Genomic DNA, 19,033 nt, shown 5'->3' on the forward strand with positions numbered 1-19,033 from the left:
GATGCCGGTATCAAGAGGAGCGTCATGATGCGAGAGTACACATGATGGCGCATACGACAACAAACTCGGCACTATTCAATGGAGCACAGTCGTTGAGACATGCAATCCATGTGTTCAAAGGTGTTCGTCGGTACAGTGGATGTGGTTCCCGAGACAGCAGACGTAGTCGTCAACATTCACAGCAAGATGGGTTCTGCCGGTCGACCTCATGGGGTCAGTGGTGCCATGGTATAGTTGTAGCAGAGACATAGGTGGCACCAGAGATCAATACAACAAGTCATCGGTAATGTGAGATGAGAAGCCGAACTTTGTCATTCTGCTCTGGCCTTTGCTCAGCAGGGCATAGTCTCGAAAGACACATAGTTGCGAGTCGACCGATATTCAGGTCTCAATATACAACAAGTAGCTGAAGAGAATTTGTGGCGTTGGTAATTGAAATCTCGGGCATTCAAGAAAAGACCAAAGACCAAAGACCAGAGGCTAGAGATCACAGTCCAAAGTATGATTATATAATTAGAGTAAGTATCTGGCTGAGCTGGGGACATGATACAAAGCCTCGAGGCTGTGATGCGCATGCTGTGACAGTAAAGTCAAAAGCCATCTCGTATGGCAGAGGTATCAGAACGCATTAGATAGGAGATGTATGCCGACTTATCGACGATGTAAGCTTCAAATAGGTGAGCTTTCCTGAAATTGGATCATTCTTGAGAAACTCAAGAAGCTCAGGTGCCTTGGCTTGTTGGGACCCAGGTTTATCTATCACAGAAAGTTACTTCAGCCCAAGTCAAGTAAATATTTTGGAGGACAATGTGGCCCACTTCTTTCATCTCATTTTGATGATGAGATATCGTGTACGACACAGTAAAGGAGCCAGAGAATTGCGTGTCGAGGATGAAACGCAAGAAGTAATTAGCCAACTTGGTAGAGAATCGAGTTTTCATGGCGAAACTTCTTTAACGCCGTTGACTCGTGTCTTTGCGAGTGCGTGGCCCGATGAACATCTATGGACAATGACACTGACAGACCTAAAGAGACATCTCTCCAAGAAGACAGAAATTGGGGGCTTTAAACGAGAACAAGGGTCAGGCCAGAAGAATCGCGTCACAGATGGCAATGTATTCGTTCCTTCAGCTACTTGCAAGGTCATGGATGTAATGAATCATCCTGGATGGAGTCTAGGTAACTGTAGCAGTGTAGGATCCCCAGCCAAGACCGAACGGTTGATATAGCTCTTCTCTTTTGACCAGACGATAACAAGCAGAGGGAGCACTTTGACCATTCGGTCATAAAATCATCCTATAGAGTCAATGTGAGAGGCTGCCGCCGTGTCACAGACAAAGCACTTCAAGCTCAGTTCTGCTCATTCGCGTCGATCCCGCTACATGCAAAACCGACGATGATAGATAATAGTTGAGACAAGATCTATGGTTTTAAGCCATTCTTGTTCCATTAAGGTAACGCTATGAGCAAAGGAGGCAGTCGTTGCGTTTGGTAACTTGTCTGGATTAAAAAGCCATGGCTGAGGTCCTTGGCAATGAACTTTAACAGAATAGATATGAGGCGAATAGGGCTGAGGAGTATGAACACCGTACTAGCTGCATCAAAGTTTTTGGGCGCATTAATAGGTAGGCAATCGCCAGATTTGCGGCGCAATAAAGTAGTAGGTTTGAGGTCTGACGGCGGCCACGATTGCGGCGGCAGCGCCGTTGAGTTGGTGGCGCTTATGCGAGCTTGCGGTCTATATTGTCTCTCATTTTCCTGTGTGGATGCAGACCACCTGGGATTCAACAAGGACTTCTCGCTGTCAGAGACCGATAGGCATGGCATTTAGTATTGTCGACGTATGTGGCAGAGTTGACTATGCCATGGTCAACTGCGCGACTGGCACGAATGGATATGATGGTGTTGGTTAGCTTCGTGAGAGAGGCGATTGTGATCAGGGCAAGGGGGGAGAGGTGTGAGCAGTTGAAAACCGAATTGGGTAATTCTCCGATAGACAGGCACGGGAAGGTAGAGTGGATGGTCTTTGATGGGAGGAACAATCAGGGCAAAGCAAGGGAGGTTAGCTTGTTGGTGCTAAGGGGATTGAATGAGGTCGAAACATGTACGGGCGGCCTGAGTGTGCTGGAATGGGCGATGGCAGACGGGATGGGGTGGATCGAGGCGAAGCTGACCGAGCGGCTTAGGTCGTCTGGTGGAGTGTAAAAGGCAAAAGCCGTTTCTGCGTTGGGCCAAGTTTGATGAAAGCAAACGCTTCACGGATAGTTCCTGTAACCTGCAAGGTAAGGTTGTTTTCACTTGTTAGTCGTTGGTCATGGTAGGCGATTTTGTGATCCATTCATTGCGTGACCTTCAGCCTGAGGCGCCGTGCTCACTCAACCCGACAGCTGGGTCACTAGCGGAGTTGGCCCGGGAAAGGTGCAACCTCAAGATGAGATGGCAGGCGGCCGCCGCAGCACGGGGCGTCAGGAGGCGTCGGATCCTCGAGGGGTCCAATGGCTCGGGTCGAGTGGCTTGCTTCAGCGTCTGCCCTCCGGAAAGTGACAGTCTAATGTCAGAACCAGCTCTTTTCTATCTAAGGCAAGAAGACCCATTTAGTCCGGTCCAACGGTAGCCTCTCTTGGAAAGGTATGGCGAGGAGCGAGAAGCGGGGGGGGGGGGGCGCCTCGGGCAATGAGCTATTCACTCCTGGTGCGGGCGTCTCCTTGGATGGTCAGAAAGGAGAGGATGAAAAAAACGGTACTAGACTATGGATCAGCAGGCAAAACGCAACAAGTACGGGTAGGCATTGGCTGATGTAGGCGTAGGATTCGCGTTGGGCGGGACCGGACCCTGAGATGATGGCGGGCTGGCAGTTTTGCCATGTATCCGTAAAAGGTGTCGATGAGTGGCCGCCCGCAAATGCCAAATTGGCCTGCGTCAGTGCGGCCTACCGGGTCATGGAAGCCGGAGGTTTGTGCAGTGCATTTCAGGAGGTTAGGTTGGGCCTCCTTTCTGGCTCAATGAGACAATTACGGGCGCTTGTGGTCAGTATGAGTGAATTGGGACTGGAAGGGGGGGAGTAAGTGAAAGAGTGACAGAGGAAACGCAAACAAACGTGATGGAAGCCAAGGTGAAGAGCCATCAATGATTGAGGAGGGTTTTGCCTGCCCCAGACATGGCGCCCAGATGAATGGTCAAAGAAAGGACCTCCTGTCACAGGTGATGCTGGACGGGGAGTGGGCCGGGGTTTCCCATGCTCGGATTTAGAGTTGAAGCCATGACTCCTGGTTCGTCTGGACTGCCCCACAAGCACGCCCTTCCTTGCCTTGGGCAGTGGGCGCTGAGTGGTGCCCTCCGTGCTTGCTTCCATCCGTTGGGTACGAACTTACCTTGAGATACCTGAGGTACGTCCTCCGGATTGCCTTATGTAAGAAGTCGTGATCTGATACGAACCCTTCCAATGGGATGGGTTGAGGATGTTTGAGGGAAATGGAAGGTTCCCGCCTCACGGAGTACCTTACTCAAATGCCTCCTTACCTACCTATGCTGCAGGTGCACGCTTCCATTCCGGGTGCGGCTTGCCTGGGCCACTGAGCCAGTACCTTATTGATCTTCAGGTTGACCTCGACCTTCTTCAAACACTTGCTTGAGGCGCGACCTATTCTGTTTCTTTTCCACCTCCCTGCCCGTGCCTCATCGGCGGAGAAACCGCCTCTTGGGTTGAACCGCCTCCAACATGATGGCACATTTGCATCAATGGCTTGTTGACCGTTGCAGCCTCGACCAAACTCTCGGATCTCGATTCCATCCGCCTGGATAGTGTACCCTGGCAAGTCTGCCTTTCAATCGCCCCCAACTCAACTCTATCAAGCCTCCGACCACCATTCTTGAGCTTGTTCTGCCCTCCACATTGTGACACGCATCGACTGGCCACCACATCCATGCGACACGACACCCTTCACGGAGTACTGATCAGGAACCTCGTTGTTAAAGATTCCCCTCGTCTACCTGAGGAGACAGCATTACCTAGGTACTCCTGTCCACGCCATGGTTCCCGGGAGGGATTAGTCAGCCCTCTGTTCTGAATGAGCATCAACTCATAGTAGCAGTCAGGTCGTCTGTTAACTTACGCCATGCCAAGATCCCACACGTTCGATATGACAAAATCGTTCCCGATCTCGTCCGTCCCGCGTCTGGTCAAGCGTCACGACTTGCTGTAGCTGAAAGAAGTCTGCCGCCCAACCAGTAATCACCTGCCACTACCCGACGGCCCTGATCTGTCGCACTCGCCGATAACTCGCAGCAAATATTGCAGCTGCTATTCCAAGCTACCAGGTGTACCACGTACGAAGTACATACCACCTTGACGCTTAACTATCGTCTTTGCCAGCCCGGTCGAGACCCCCCGGCTTTCCGGTAACGCAGGCTACGTCCTATCACACCTCGCGTGTTGGCCTGGTTTGCATCCTGCTTCCGATACCAACCCACTCGCTTCTGCCATCCGGCCACGGCTTTGCCTTTCCACTGGTCATTATTCAGAGAAATGCCGCGCAGCCAGGTTGTCACGGAGCTAGCCCAGAAGCCATCCCGTTTGACCCCTGGAAAACGCCATCCTTGAGCACGGTCTATCGGGCGTCCTTGGTGGCGTTGATCCTCCACCCGCGAAGCCGAACCGCCTCCCAGGCGCCGCATCTTATTCTGCGTCTGTGGCCTGCGACTTTGCAGCCTACATGCTCCGCTATCCAACACTCAGTCTTTGTTGCGGCCGAAAACAGCTTGAACGGCTCTCTGTCATACCAGGAAACATTTCCAGTTGTCGCCAACCGCCTACATCACCCAGCAGTCAGTCTTCTATGCACATCGACACGCAGGGGGCACAAAACGTCCGATACACAGTGTTCGTATGTACAAGGTCAAGAGCAAAACAAGAACGATTCAATGGGTGCCCGAAAGGTCGGGAACCCTCTCATGGCATCCCCTGCCTGTGGCAGCTCGGAACCGCCATACGCCCGTATCCCTGATGGGTGGTTGCCTACAGGTCAATGGCACCTCCCGCCAGGGTCTACCCCTTCAACTGGATACGCCCACGCCCGACTTGAATCGTCTAATTCTCGCCCGCTTGGGTGCCCTCGTTTCTATAATGTAGCATCTGTTGTACAGGCGTCTCTCAGCAGCAGTCGTGAACACACAAAGGATCGAGATCATGAAACTGGTTTCGTAGCCGTCACGAAGTTTACCAATCTTCAGAACATGTGGACCACAGCCTTGGTCTACCTAGAGCTCTGCGCCTTGGACGACCAACAGCCAGCGCCTGAAAGATCCATGGCATATCACAACGCCCGTTCTAGATTAGTCGGATGAGCGACGCGAGTCTCAATCTCCCGCTCCATTCCCCGAATACGCCGTCTGTTCGAGGTTGCCGGCTGACAAGTCGATCCGAGAGACTGGTCCGAGCAATCATCACTCGAATTTTCAGATGCTGTCCCGCAGACCTGCACATCATCCCAAACCACTTTGCCTTCTTTCAGAAAAAGAAGAATTCGACAGCTTCGAAGGCTTCGGGCTGCTCAGTTGCTCTTTCGAAAGCGATTGCCACAAGTCTCACATTTTCTTTTCGCCTCTCAACCTCGGAGCGGTGAGAAGTTCGCTAGAAGACACTCCCATGCCGCTCTTGGAGGCTCAGCCAAAGTAATCTCTTGCAGGATAAGGGGTTGGCTTCTTGACCCGGTACACTAGGTATTGCTCCAAGCAAGGAAGCAGACCTCTTGGACGTGGCGCCCATCGCGGAGCGGCTGGTGGCGGATGGATTCCGCAGACTAGGACGCCGCGAAAGTGATAGGGATCATTAGCCTCACGGTCATGACGATCAGCTTGGTCTCAGAGTTGGTGTGGCTCTCTTTTGAGAATCGAAACCCTGCCTCTCGAGCCATGACGGCCAGGAAGCTGTCAGTACTGATTTGCAGCCTTGTCGATCTGCATAGAATCCACCAAATGCATTGTTTCAGGCTCAACGCGTTGGCGCCAGATCATGGCACCAGATGATGGAACTCCGCCTTCCGGAGTTCTTGATGCGACAACAGGCATTGCGGGAATCGCAGGTGCAAGCTGGCCAGACAGCAAGTTTCCCTCGTGACTAACCTTCAGCTTTGCACAGAACATAATTTTGCGGGCTTGAGTGACCTATCGACGATAATGTGCGGAAGATGAAGCGCGGCTTTGACCTCATTCGTCATCTCGCCCGTCCATCCCGTTCAGCATGCTGTCCAACTGGCATCCGAGCCTGGGTTACACAAGACGGGGCACCAGACCAAAGTAACAAGATGGTTTGCTGCTGGTAGGGAGAAGGATTCCCAGGATCAGTCTACATCAGCATTACGCTAAAATTGGAAACAACACCGATATATCGACTGCAATATCGGCTTTGAAGGTGCTATCAAACGAAGCTCAACCAGCGCCGGCTTTCGCGGTGATCTTCGCATGTTCGGATACACAACCTAACATGAGAGAACGCCTAGCAGGCAATTCTTATGGCTCGTCAAAAATTCCCGAATAAAGTCAAGGCCATAGTCCGGCTCGAGACTAAGTACGATTTGGGACTAGGCTTCGAATACGCGACTTGCAATGGTTGATAATCTACTACCTAGCTTGACGAGACGTGGGGAGTTGAGCATGGAGAGGAGGAAAAAGCGTGAAAAGCACGCGGCGCCGTGGCAGCCCCAGTGCGGAACTGACACCCTGCACATGCAACCCCCGTCTCCCTCCCGTCTGGGAGAGCAGTGCGACTGGGAAGCTGGTCCAGGGATGATGCATGAGCCTGCCTTGCACAACCCACTGGCGCCACGCCGCGCGCGTGAAAAGCTAGGGACGAGTGAGAATCCCGATGACAGTGAGATGTTGACGCCTCCCGCTTTGGATCTGCGGTAACATCGACGAGGTTTTATAGCTTCAAATAGGGCATGCGAGATGATGGCATACAGCGCGCTTGGTGATGCTCAAGCACAAGGAAAGACTTGGAAAGTATTAGCAACGGCGTTTTCGAGTAAATTGTCTCGGAAGAGTGACTTCTGCTTCAGAGAATCACAACGACCTGAGGAGCAACCCCTGCATACTGGGCAACGGGCTGCAGGCATAATCTGAGCCTCGAGTACTGGCTGGTGACTGGTCAACTCGCTTTTAGACCGACCACGGCACAGTTAAGGTATGGACTGTCGGTTGGTGCAGGCCCGAAGCATGCATTCAATGGACCGCTTACGCAACCTCCTTCTTTGTTCTCGAGACGCTTCCTGATGGAGGGCGTGATACATCGTAAGTATGTTCCAAACAAGATCATCACACAGGTCACCCTCGGAACGGAAGCATATCGATAGAATCCCATTCCCGGCTGGCACGACAAGGTAAGGTCTCGCCCTGGCATGCCCTACACAGCAGTCACAGACACGCAGACGCTGTTCCCCCTTCCGCTGGCATCGTGGCACCGTGGCACATCCTTCAAAATGCTAAGCTGTATGCGTTCCCATGCAGCCGGACCATGCAGTAGTGGCGTACTTAGGTATCGGCTAGTGGATGCACCTGGAAGAGAGGCTAGCGGAGCGAGACACGGCTGGACCCAGTGCAAGGAGATCCCTGGACGCTGCCAATGGAGCGCAGCACTCGCATCTTCGAAAGAGTTGCAGTGAAATGGTTGATGGTTCAGCTGAGGGGTATGGCGGTCTGGGACGCAATGGGCGGTCACCCTCTGGCACGGCTTGGCTTCAGAGAAATCGACGAATTGACCTAACCGAGTCGAAAGGAAGAAGAACAAGAAATTCTAACAGACAAGCGACGACCACGTTTTGGGAGGAAAGCTCAATGCAACCCAGGTCCAAGGGCAGAGAGGGAGATAACAGCTTGGCCCAACACAGCACAGCACAGCACATCAAACAACATCCAGCAGATGACATCGGTTGGGTCTGGACGGCAGCAGAACAAGCACGAGCAAGTTTGGCGGCAGGTAATAAATGTCGGGGAGGAAATTCGTCGAGGGCAAATAATAAGGAAGTGGTGAGGTTGTAAGGATTGCAACCGAAAGTCTAGACCGACAATCCCACAGCTCAGCCTTCCTCTAGTATCCGAACTCTTTCTTTTTCCGATTTTGGCAAATGAAGCCAGCGTCTGTGCCAATCGGCAGTCGTTGAAGAGGTGTTTACAGATACCTAGTTGCTCAACTGGGTGCGAATGCAGACACCAAGCAGCACAGGAGAGACTACTGCGTAACTTGGGCCCTATATCACACGCGACGGTGCATGGAGCACATTGCGCGTCGTGCCATTGCGGTGGAAAGAGTGAAAAAGCTGCAGCTCGCAGCGGGTGAACGGGCTTGACAACCTGTCATGGACACATGTACATGGCCACGAGCCATTGCGCGCCCAGATCAGATGGCACCGGACTGGGGGTTCGTAAGAATTGTCCGAGCTCTCGATCAGGAACGGAACTGTGGGCCATCCTCGACCCTTGGGAACGGCGAACTTGGGTCACTGGGGACTGGGTGAGCAACCCATAAGAAACTGAACAGACCAGAGATCCGACTCTAGGTGTTCCTACGCGGCACAACGGATGGGCACTGGGCAGGTAGCATGGGCAAACAAGCCTGGTACCCTGGCGCGAGCGCCCTGGAAGATTCTTAGATGTTTGGTACGCAGCATTCGTACGGATACAGAGCCGGGGGTTCGAGGCAAGGATGCTCTTGCACAATGCACAGGATTGCTGCTAGACCTCGTCCCCGGCACGTTGGCGGGGAATTTGATTAACCACGGCTTCAATGGAGGTACGGATACGGACTCACAGATACGGAGTCTCTGACAGGACCCGTATCACTTCCGTGCCGGTCTGCTCGGTGCTCGTCAATAGCCAAGTGCGTGAACGGATACACTCTCCCCATTCATTGGTAAGTCAGGTCAGTTAGGCTGGTGCTGGGATTGCCTGCATAGAGATGATGTATGGGGGTTTGTCACACGGCACGAACACATTAGACCAGTCGGAATGTCATGCTACTGACAACTCTGTGCACAAGCTTCCTTCTTCACGAAGACTGGCTCCCAGCAGCGATGAGCCTGTCCGAGATACTCGTTGAAGCCCAGCAGTATACAGGTACGACACCCTCCATGCTCTCCTCCCCCCTCACCTCTCTACAGATAGATGAAAGGGAGATTTCCCCCTCACGTCACGCGCCCTGAAAACCTATCATGAACAAGCAAGCCATTGGACTGCGATGTCCAAATTGGAGGGACGCTGGACCACAAGCAAGCAGAGCACATCCGTACACCCATGCACCAGAGTTTGGATGATCATTTCATGTTGGTCCCAGCCGCACGGACGATCTTCAGCGTCACAGACTCCATAACCGCGTCTCAACGGCGTCCTTCCCCGGAGGCCCTTTCGTGGCCATCTGCAAGAAGCACAGATGGCATTTTGAAGACGTGCCTGGGCGTTCGCCATGCCAAGTGCAGCAAGGTTCATCGTCCGTCGTGTCAATTCATACCGTCTCTTCTGGTGGTGGGGGCTCACGGGGGGCTCGCATATGGGACTGTTGTCCATTGACAAGTACCCGAGATCGTGGCGGACAGCATCTAGAGTCTCGACTTGCCGCCAAGATGGCCCTCATCGGGTAGCACGCTACTACGCTCGGAATGTGCACACACACATACACACACACAGACAAAGAAAAGCTCATTCACTCAGTCGGGAACCAGTAAGCATTGCATGAATTTCTGGGGGTGGGAGGGGGGGAAAGCAGTGGGATGCTAACGGGAGAGCAACGCCGCAGTACAGATAGGCATCTGTTGGAGGCAAGCATCAACCACTGATCTCAAGTGGTAGGTATTCTGGTGGAGGGAATAAAAGGGTTGAGCTGATGCAGGACCAGGGTTTGAGCTAGCCCCGAGAAAGATGAGAGCGAGCACACAGTTTCGAGTACTCAATCCACACCCCCCTTGCCATGTCCGAGCTCTTTCATACTGCAGTAGAGAGAGAGAGAGGAAGACAGACGCACGCTATTCGTACACACCCGAACAGACCCAACACTGGGCTGGGCTGACTCTATCCTTGTTCGAAGCAGAAAAGCACATACGTACCGTACTATATGCACTGGCGAACCCGCGCAGACACGACACCACGCTCCTCTTGGATGGTCGCGCGCCCGGAGACAATAGCTCAGGGTGGAGCCCTGCCATAACATGAGCCCAAAGTGCGAATAAGCTGGAGGAGGCCCGCCGGAACAGCAACAACAGGGTTGTGCTGAGTCCTGACCGTAGCTGACGGGGTTTCCCTCCCAGCTCTCGCCAACCCACAGTTCGGCACGAGGGTACAGCTACCGCTCACTTATTGCTTATGCATAAGCTGCGCAAAGGGGACAGCTCACCTAGAGGAGTGAGGGAAGGGAGGTCTCGGCACCGGGATCAAGGAACCCTCTGGCGAGCGACAAACCATTTGGATGAGAATTGCGAGTCCTAACCAAACGAACGCGACGTCGTCGCGATTCTGCGAACCGTGGATCCGTCCCGCAAGGCCGACGTCAGTGCCAATCTCCAGCAGATCATCCCAAGTCTAGCGGTTCCCGGGGGAGAGGGTAAGAACCAGAAAGGTTCGGCTGAAGCACTTCGTCCTGAAAGGATAGGTCCAAGCATTACGTCGCTTGGACAGGAGAGACTAACCTCACTATCCTTAATCTGGCCCGCCGCGGGATGGGGTGTGGGTGAGCAAGGACCAGAAGCAGATGGCAGCAGGCAAGCCAAATCTTCCAAGCAAAGCAGGCAGGGCAACGGAAAGCACATGCGACTCGTTGTTGCTCGACTTGGGAAGAAGCCAATCTCAGGGGACAAGGAACACGGGACCCAAGTGTCTGGTGCTGGTGCAAGGATGGAGATGGGATAGGATGGACTCTCACCTGTGCAGCAACGGAGGAAGAACCAGACAGAGAGACGGGCCAGACAGGGTTCCAGCCTCTAGCCAAGTAGCCTCCCCGTTTCTGTATCTCTCATCCTCTTTCAGTTTCTCGCTCTCACAGTTCTCACTCACTTTAGTCTTCCAGTGTCTCTCTGAGTTCTGTCTCTCCGTCTCGGGGCTCTGTCTCTCAATTCACTGCCTCACCCGCCCTGACTACTTGGTACCTGGAACTGTCCCCAAGGCATACCTACCATACCTACATCATCCGTCGTCTCTCTTTCGCCCACGCCACCAATTGCTTCTTTCATCGTTTCTTTTCCGGCTGGCAGGTTGGCCCCTCCTCTCTGTCCTCCTGTCCTTTCCACCCCCTAAGCTGGTTGAAAAATGGCCGACTGAACGATGACAGACCTGGCTGGAACACCAGACGACTTCTCACCCCCAATCGCCATTCCCAATCCAGCTCGGGCTTCTACGCTTATGACCACACCCACGCCCCTGGATCGAGGATTTCTCTGTTTCTCTGCCCACTCATCTTCCCTCACACCCTCACCCCCTTCTTGTCCTCACACCTCCTCGTCTGTGTGTTTCCCCAAAGCAAGGAGCCTCGCGCGCTCCTGATACCTACTTGATCCACGCCGGCAAGAGAGGCTGCTGTCTTCAGTCTGGCTCATCCATCAATGAAGTAGGTATTAACTTTTAATCTCCAGAGAGGAGAGAGCGAGGGAGCCAGCCAGCGGCTACCTTTGAGCACCCGCACCCCCTTCTTCAGGAGCCCCAAGCTCACCCGTCCCGGCAGCCTGCTTGTGTTCCTTGGACCTTTAACGCCCAGACCTCGTTGTCCCAAGCCCCAGGAGGGACAGTCAAAAGACGCCACTGTTGCCCTTCTCCCAGGCAGGGTAAGACCCTACAGTACATGCTCGGGGTACCTCAACTATCTCACTGCCTTACAGACAAACCAAGTGAGCGAGCGAGTGAGTGACTACTGCTCTCCTCTTCTGCATCTTAACTCTTCTTCCGGCTGGGACTTGACGAAAGTCGGGCGGGTACGGACTGGCACAGAGACAACAGAGAGAAGACAGAGACAGGCTCTCAGGAGAGACACTGGAAGCACGAGTTTCTGTCACATCTCCCATCCTGCTTCTTTCTCTCACACTCACACACTATCTCGAGACCGACCGTCTCTACTCCCTTTTGGCTCATCAGACATTCCAACAGAGTCACTCTTGTTGCAACTAGCAGCATAGCAGAGCAAAGAGGAGCAGCAGACCAGACAGGACAGGACAGGACGGGGACGGTTCAACCTGAGCATCTATCTGTCCATTCTCGCCGTGTCGTAGGGCAGGCGCTACTCCGTACTTCATAGACCATCTCTTCTCCTGGATTGTCAGACACACAACCCACCCCCGGTACTTGGAGCTGAGGCGCCCAGGGTCCTCCGGTAGCATTTGGTGTTGGACTTTACCCATTCACAAGCCCCCTTCAGCCCTCCCGAGCTAGAGGGCTGGCTGGCCTTGACCTAAGCGCACCTGGTCTAGTGTCCCAAGTCCAAGTCCCGCACCATCAACGAGCTACATATATTCGACAGCCGCCTCTCCACACTGGCAAGGTAGACGGGACTGGACTGGCAACTAAGGCGATCGACGCACGATAACTCCTTTCGACATCTCGCTCGAAGGATAGCTTAAAACCTGCACACAAAGCCTCCTTTCGACCCCGTCCGCCGGGCCTGCCATCTATTTACTCCGAACCCAATCCACCTTTTCCATCAAGCCTTACTCCCAGGGCAGCGTTCCTCTCCTCATCTCAGGGCCCGACAATCCGTACAATACTTGTATACCTGACACTACCTTTCCTGGTTACCTACCTATCCACCTTACCTACCTACCTTGGCTACCTGAGCCGTCCTTCTCACTCTCGTCAGCTTTGTCTAGTCTTGTCTTGTCTTGCCTTCTTCTCTCATTCCTGCCCCCAAGCCCAAGGTCACGACATTCCATCACCCACCAAATTCAGACACCTGATTGCGCCGTGTTGGACTGTCACCGGTCATCATCGTTGTCGAATCCAGTAGCGGCGGAAGCCTCTCATCTGTGGCATTCCTAAACACCGCGTTGAAGTTCCAGCTTTTTTCAGCTCCGACGCCGCATCCCTAGAACGGGACCCGCCAACAGCAGCTGTTTCCGAGCTGTCTTGAGAAGGACAGAAAGAGAGAGAGAAGAGAAAAAGAGACCCGGGTGCCTTACTTTGCTTGACATCCGCCGCGCCCCATTACCGTCAAGGTTGGTAGCTCAGTCACGTCACTTCAGACTCTGTGCTCCCGCTTCTCCTGCTCCTGCCGCTCCCGCTCCACCAATCTTCCGGTCAGGCACAAGTACCGACAGGTCCAGTGTGCCTGCTGGATTAGTCCGCCCGGCAGCAACTATCCAAAAACAACCAGTCAAAAAAGCAAGAGCTCGCCCGTGGCAGGAAAGAACGAGGAGGATTCGAAAAATCACCAAAACCTCAAACACCGCGACCCCCTACCCAAAATGGCAATGGAGACTTCTTCGAGCTTCACGGCTCGAAGACAAGCAACACAGGCTTTGCCCCCATTCCATCTTCCGTCGACAAACCAAGATATACCGAGTATGAGTAGACATTCTCATCAGTACCCTTTCAGTTTTCACAATCAGCCTCTGCAGTCGCCATCATCGTGGCAAGCCCCCGCGATGGCTACGCCGTCGGCTCCCTCCTCCTCCTCCGCTGCCTCAAATACTCAACATTCTCCTGTAACCGCCAGCTCTGGTCTAACATCGCCTTCAGGAGTGCCAGGTGAAGGGCTTAGCCCGCTCTCTTCCGGTGTCAACACCACGAGTTCCCAGAGCTCCTACTATCCTGGAGGTAACGGCCACGGATCATGGCCCACGCCCTCGAGTTCCTACCAGCTCAGCTCTGGGACGCCCCAGGGGCTCGTTCAGACCTCTCAGTATGCCTCCCGCGGGAGCACCTACGATCAGCAATCTCCAATGTCCTACTCTCGCACTTCGCAATCACCCGCAACTGGCGAGGGCCTTCCTCCACCGCCCTATGGGCAAACGCACCAGTCCTTCCAGGCTTATTCTCATGGAGGAGCGGGATCTACACCAGTCAGTTTGCCATCTCAAGGCCCACCAACACCTCAGGGTGGTATTCTTGGATCTCACGGTGCTGTCTCGACGCAACCTCCAACGCCTGGCGGTCTACACTCCCATCTTGATTCCTACACCCAGTCACGACCACCAGCGACACCCGGCTACTACTCCACATCATCGGCCCCCCAGCAATCGTTCAACAACTACCAACAATCCCACACATCGCCCACCGCTCCTTCTCCGACGACTTCGGCGGGTCCAGGGAGAGGACTTGCTGCGCTCCAGCACCCTTCCGCGATGGCACCCCCTGGCTCTTACCGCTACCCCGGTTATCATGTTCCATCGATGGGAGGACCGATCATGTCCAACCTCACTTCCCCTGGGCACCAGATGTCACTCGTGACTGGTATGGGTGTCCCCAGCGGTTATGGAGCACACCATCTTGCACCGTCAATGTACGGCCACACCCACGGGGGGCAGCCCAACCCGCAGGCCGAACGGCCGTTCAAGTGTGATCAGTGCCCACAGTCATTCAACCGAAACCACGACCTGAAGAGACATAAGAGAATTCATCTTGCAGTCAAGCCCTTCCCTTGCAACTTCTGCGATAAAAGTTTCTCTCGCAAGGACGCGTTGAAGGTCGGTTCCTAACACCCCGAGACAGTTGCACGGCAGATCTTTTAGGAGATGAACAATAGCTGACGAACATCACAGAGGCACCGACTAGTCAAGGGTTGTGGTTCAAAGGAGGGTGACGGCCAGAACGAGAACGGACGACGCTCCTCGCAAGATCACTCTGACGACGGAACTCCTCCACTCAAGCGAGAGTAGATGGTTACAGATTGCCGCTCACGACCTTCAATATTCGACTCGCTTTATCGAATATACGGCTAAGATCATCTGCGGTCTCTTGGACATCCCGAGGGTGGTCATCATCAACTTAGGTAGCCAGGCGTCAACGTGGCTTACGACCGCGATGACAATACCTCTGTACATGAAACCGCCAAAACCACAACATGGGGGATCCACGGACGTAACGAAAATTCGAAAGACACGGTTGGCATTCGAGGAAGAATGCCTAGCAACAGACGCTTCGGAGAAAACCTTTCTTGAAAACTTATTTTTAATTCGATCACCGGCCGTACATCGTATCATTTCTTTTCTACACGCACGGTTATACACGAAAACCCCGGCGTTATACTGACACCACGGAACATTAATGGAAAGAGACTACCAGGGTCATAGAGGGGGCCAGTTGGGACTGTGGTCACTTTCGTTCCCAAAGCTTTCTTTCGCTACATGCTTTTTCGGGAAAATCACTCGTGGGCACGAGGACCAGTTGGACAGGACACACGGGGTCGGGTTTGTTTTTACGGCGAATGGTTGCGGCATCGTCCTTGCTACACACGGATGCGGGATAGGGCGATGCCAAATTGGGTACGGCTCCACGGAACACCTATATATCGGGAAAATGGAAACTGGCGCAGGCACTCACGAATCGGATGGGTCACGATGACGGAGGATGGCCTAAAACGACAGTCAAGGTTGAGTCATTGATTCTGTCAAAGTTTGGACGGGCATCTGGAACGGTCGGGTTTTGTACGCAAGAGGTCGCAGGTTATCAAGGTGGTATAGTGGAGTTGGGCATCAGGGACTGCTTTGGGAGATACCAAGATTATCAAAGAGACAGGTGACTGTACATTATTACAAACGCAAGAGAGCGTTCCCTGGGTAATCGACCCGATATGAAAATTTCGAGAGAAATGAGTAATGCTCTACACATATATCGAAGTCTCGCGAACGGTAATGGGCCCGTTGCTTCACAGAGTGTCATAACGGTACTCCAGAGCTACGAGAGAAGCACAATAATGACAATTGATTGGCATGTGAAGGACAATGAATCTTCGCCCCTATTCTCAAAGATCTAAGCTCGATCGATAATATTGACCCTAGTGGTGATTAGGATGGTTCACGGAGGAACATCCTAGAATATCAGACATCCGCACAGCATGGCATCTCTACACTCTCGACCGGAGAATTCCAGAGACTGAACCGGCAAGAAATCACCATTTGAGACAGAGCTGTATGAATCCATCGAAACAGAAGTCTATAGATGCTCGAAACTGGTCGAATCACTTTCTCATCCTTTTCCTCCTCCTCATCTGAACCAAAGGCAGATTAGAGCCAGAGCCTAGCGATGATTACGTGCAGAGACTAGCGGATAGGAAAGGATGGCGTGAACGGAACGGACAAGGCTGGCGGGCAGGGCGTATGGGGGTGTACATTATAGTTTTTGGCTTTTTTTTTTTTAGGGCTGGTTCTCCTCCTCACCTCTCGTTTTGCTCTTGGGGAGCTTGGGGCTTTGGGCGTAAGGGAACGTGCTGGCGTGCGTGAACGGCCGCATGAGATCAGTGCGAGGGGAAGGGGGGGGGGGGGGGGGGAGGGGGGGGCGGGTGTCTGTCTGTCGGTCTTCTCGCTCTCTGCAGGAAATAAAAAAAACAGATGAAAAAGAGGCGCTGGGCGCCGCCGCCGCGCGCCATACTCAAAACATCAGATGGCATTGGGGGGAGGAACATAACACGCAGTAAATCAGACTTGCCCCTCCTCCCCCCCCCTTCCATGCTCTTTTGGGTCAAGTTTGCTCTTCGGGAGTCTCCTCCTTCAAAGGGGATTGAGAAAGATGGGATGCTTCTGACGAAAGAAGGACGTTGCTTGTGTGACCGCGTTGGGGATTCCTTAGTCGATCGCCGGGGAAGCAAACCACATGTTCGTCAGCCAGCCCTCTGCTTCTGTATTAACCTCGTTCCGGCAAGAGAAAAAAAAAACTGTCCGAGGAGAGGCTGTTAAGTTGGAATGGATGGGGGAAACACGGTGCAGTTGTGATACGAGCAGCCTCTGCAACTTTTTTCTTCCTTTCGTATGTCATGTCGCACATGAGTCGCCCACCGTATTCCAAGACTGCAGTCACGAAGCTTAAGTCAGTATCTTAATAACAGTGGGTATAGGTGTCCAGTGATCAGAGCGTCGTAGACGATGATCATTTCACTGACCCGATGAGCGGAGAGTCCGTGAGAGTTCGCTACGCGTTATCCCGCTGCTGGATAGCACGCTGGGGATTCGTCAAAGATACGCGAAGTTGATCAAGAAGCGATATGCGATCAATACGGAAGAGTCTAGACTTCCTTGCATGTCGGTTATCTGCGGAGAGTGCAGCTTGATGGGCTCGGCCCCATCGCGCAAACGAAGATTCAATGTACCAGAGAGGTCGCCCCAGTCCGGAGCTGGTAAGGTCTTCGTCTGGTCATACACAGCCGTGATGGCCAGTTCGAAATGCTCCGGTCTGATGGAGAACAAAGCCAAGCCAGCGGGGGGGGGGATAGAGTAGCGGGGCAAGTGAAAGCGATCCGGCTGCGGAGCTGAATCGAGAACCTGACGTGAGCTGAGACACACACACGCGAGAGGGTGGAATGAGAAGGGGGGGAGAGGGAAAAGCTAGAGTAAGGTAGGTGGTAGGGCGGAGACCAACCCATGGACAAGCATTCCTGTCACTCCCACGCGATGGGCTGGCGAAGGTGTGCGAGGCGCCTCCTCCCGGGGAACCTCTAGCCCTTCCCCTTTTCCCCCTTTCTCTCAGAGCCGGCGGCACCACTAGTGTATGGGTCTGAGAAGCCATGCCATTTTGAGCGTGCGGATTCGACAAGAGTCGGTCGTCGAGCTGCAGCTGGGTAACACACCTGAGAGCACTGGTTACCCTCATGGAGTGCACAGATTGTTTGACAATGCCTGGCATCAACGCTACTGAAGATAGACCATCAATTCATTTGACGCTTTGGAGAGGGTGGGAAACACCCCTCAACGGAAACTGTTGGATCGGAAGTGGCAAGGACTCTCGCCGACCAACCGCATTGACTCCTTCTACCTTGTTTTGTCGTACTCACCAAGAAACGTGAGGGTGGGTGTATGGGATGACATAGGCATCATCTTGCCCAGCTTCCAGTGATCTGACCATATGACTGGCCCAGCTTGTTATCCCATATGTGCGTTTTCCTTGGCAATTGAGTCACGTGCTTCATTGCACCAAAGACGCAAGCATCATTCAGCCGTAGATAATTTCTCCACTCGGATAGAGATAGAGGGGAAGAGAGTCGGTAAGTCGAAGCCGTTCAGCATGTCGGTAGGATGGCGCACGTTGATGGCGTAAGTTCTTCGTGCTTTCTTCTATCGTTCTTTCGCCCATCAATGTAGAAGAATAAAAGGCTTGTCTTCGTCGGCTGCAACGAAATTCGACACAGTGGGATGAACCAGGGCGTTGTCAGCCTTCTTGGTACAGAGGGCATGTCTAGCCGCGCCACGTAAGCAATGCTCATGTGGTAGGATGTAAATAGGAGGAGGTATCAGCGGGCTGAGGTGTAATCTCGTTTCCAATGGTCCCAAGATGGTTGTTCTTTTGAATGCTCCTGTGCAGATCAGCGCCCGAGCAGGAAGCCTCAAGGCTAGTCCTCCGGTTCCTCTTCGAGCCTAGCGGCAGCCTCGAAGCGGCAGCGGCTGAACGTCTGGACGCAAACTAACGAATCCCACGACGACAATCTTACATACCGGTTTGCAGACACAATATGTCGCTTTCCTAATCTTGCCAATGGTTGGTCAGAAGAAGTTGATCTGGGGTCATTGGAATGATGAGAAAATATCGTTGTGGAGTCTTTTAAACGAGAGTTCGGGGTGAAAAGGTTGTGCAATAAGTCTTAATCTGACACTTCGAGATCGTTTGATGTTGACGTCCCTACCATAAGTGGCATCCATCGTAAAGGCGGAAGGCGACATCTACTGTGCCTCTGGTCTAGAATTCGACTCTTGTACTATGGTTTGACTTGTAGGTTGATCATGCGAAAAACTATACTGAGGTAAAGACCCATATACCTGGGCTCGTGCTGATTCGCGGAAGAGAACGCAGTTGCTGCAAGAACGTTGCCGTTAATGTTACGCGACATTGAGTACATATGTATCATTGCCAGGCCCCTGGATCC

General features: G+C 53.2%; 4 protein-coding genes across 4 annotated transcripts; all 4 read left to right on the forward strand.

The window, feature by feature from the left end:
* Positions 1-7,545: 7,545 nt before the first annotated feature.
* CCOS01_01378 (uncharacterized protein) lies at positions 7,546-8,034 on the forward strand (the record flags this gene model as incomplete). The annotated part of the gene is made up of 1 exon (XM_060449574.1): positions 7,546-8,034. One exon carries the CDS (start codon positions 7,546-7,548, stop codon positions 8,032-8,034), a length of 489 nt encoding a protein of 162 aa, XP_060321012.1.
* Positions 8,035-11,301: 3,267 nt separating this feature from the next.
* On the forward strand, positions 11,302-11,520 carry CCOS01_01379 (uncharacterized protein; the record flags this gene model as incomplete). The annotated part of the gene is made up of 1 exon (XM_060449575.1): positions 11,302-11,520. One exon carries the CDS (start codon positions 11,302-11,304, stop codon positions 11,518-11,520), a length of 219 nt encoding a protein of 72 aa, XP_060321013.1.
* A 2,087-nt stretch (positions 11,521-13,607) lies between these two features.
* Positions 13,608-14,840, forward strand: CCOS01_01380 (uncharacterized protein; the record flags this gene model as incomplete). Its single annotated transcript, XM_060449576.1, has 2 exons — positions 13,608-14,648; positions 14,724-14,840. 2 exons carry the CDS (start codon positions 13,608-13,610, stop codon positions 14,838-14,840), a joined length of 1,158 nt encoding a protein of 385 aa, XP_060321014.1.
* Positions 14,841-16,866: 2,026 nt separating this feature from the next.
* On the forward strand, positions 16,867-16,986 carry CCOS01_01381 (uncharacterized protein; the record flags this gene model as incomplete). Its single annotated transcript, XM_060449577.1, has 1 exon — positions 16,867-16,986. One exon carries the CDS (start codon positions 16,867-16,869, stop codon positions 16,984-16,986), a length of 120 nt encoding a protein of 39 aa, XP_060321015.1.
* Positions 16,987-19,033: the final 2,047 nt, after the last annotated feature.

This window comes from Colletotrichum costaricense, assembly GCF_030867565.1.
Source record: "Colletotrichum costaricense strain IMI 309622 chromosome Unknown Scaffold_1.1, whole genome shotgun sequence".
In the NCBI taxonomy this organism is placed as follows: Eukaryota; Fungi; Ascomycota; class Sordariomycetes; order Glomerellales; family Glomerellaceae; genus Colletotrichum; species Colletotrichum costaricense.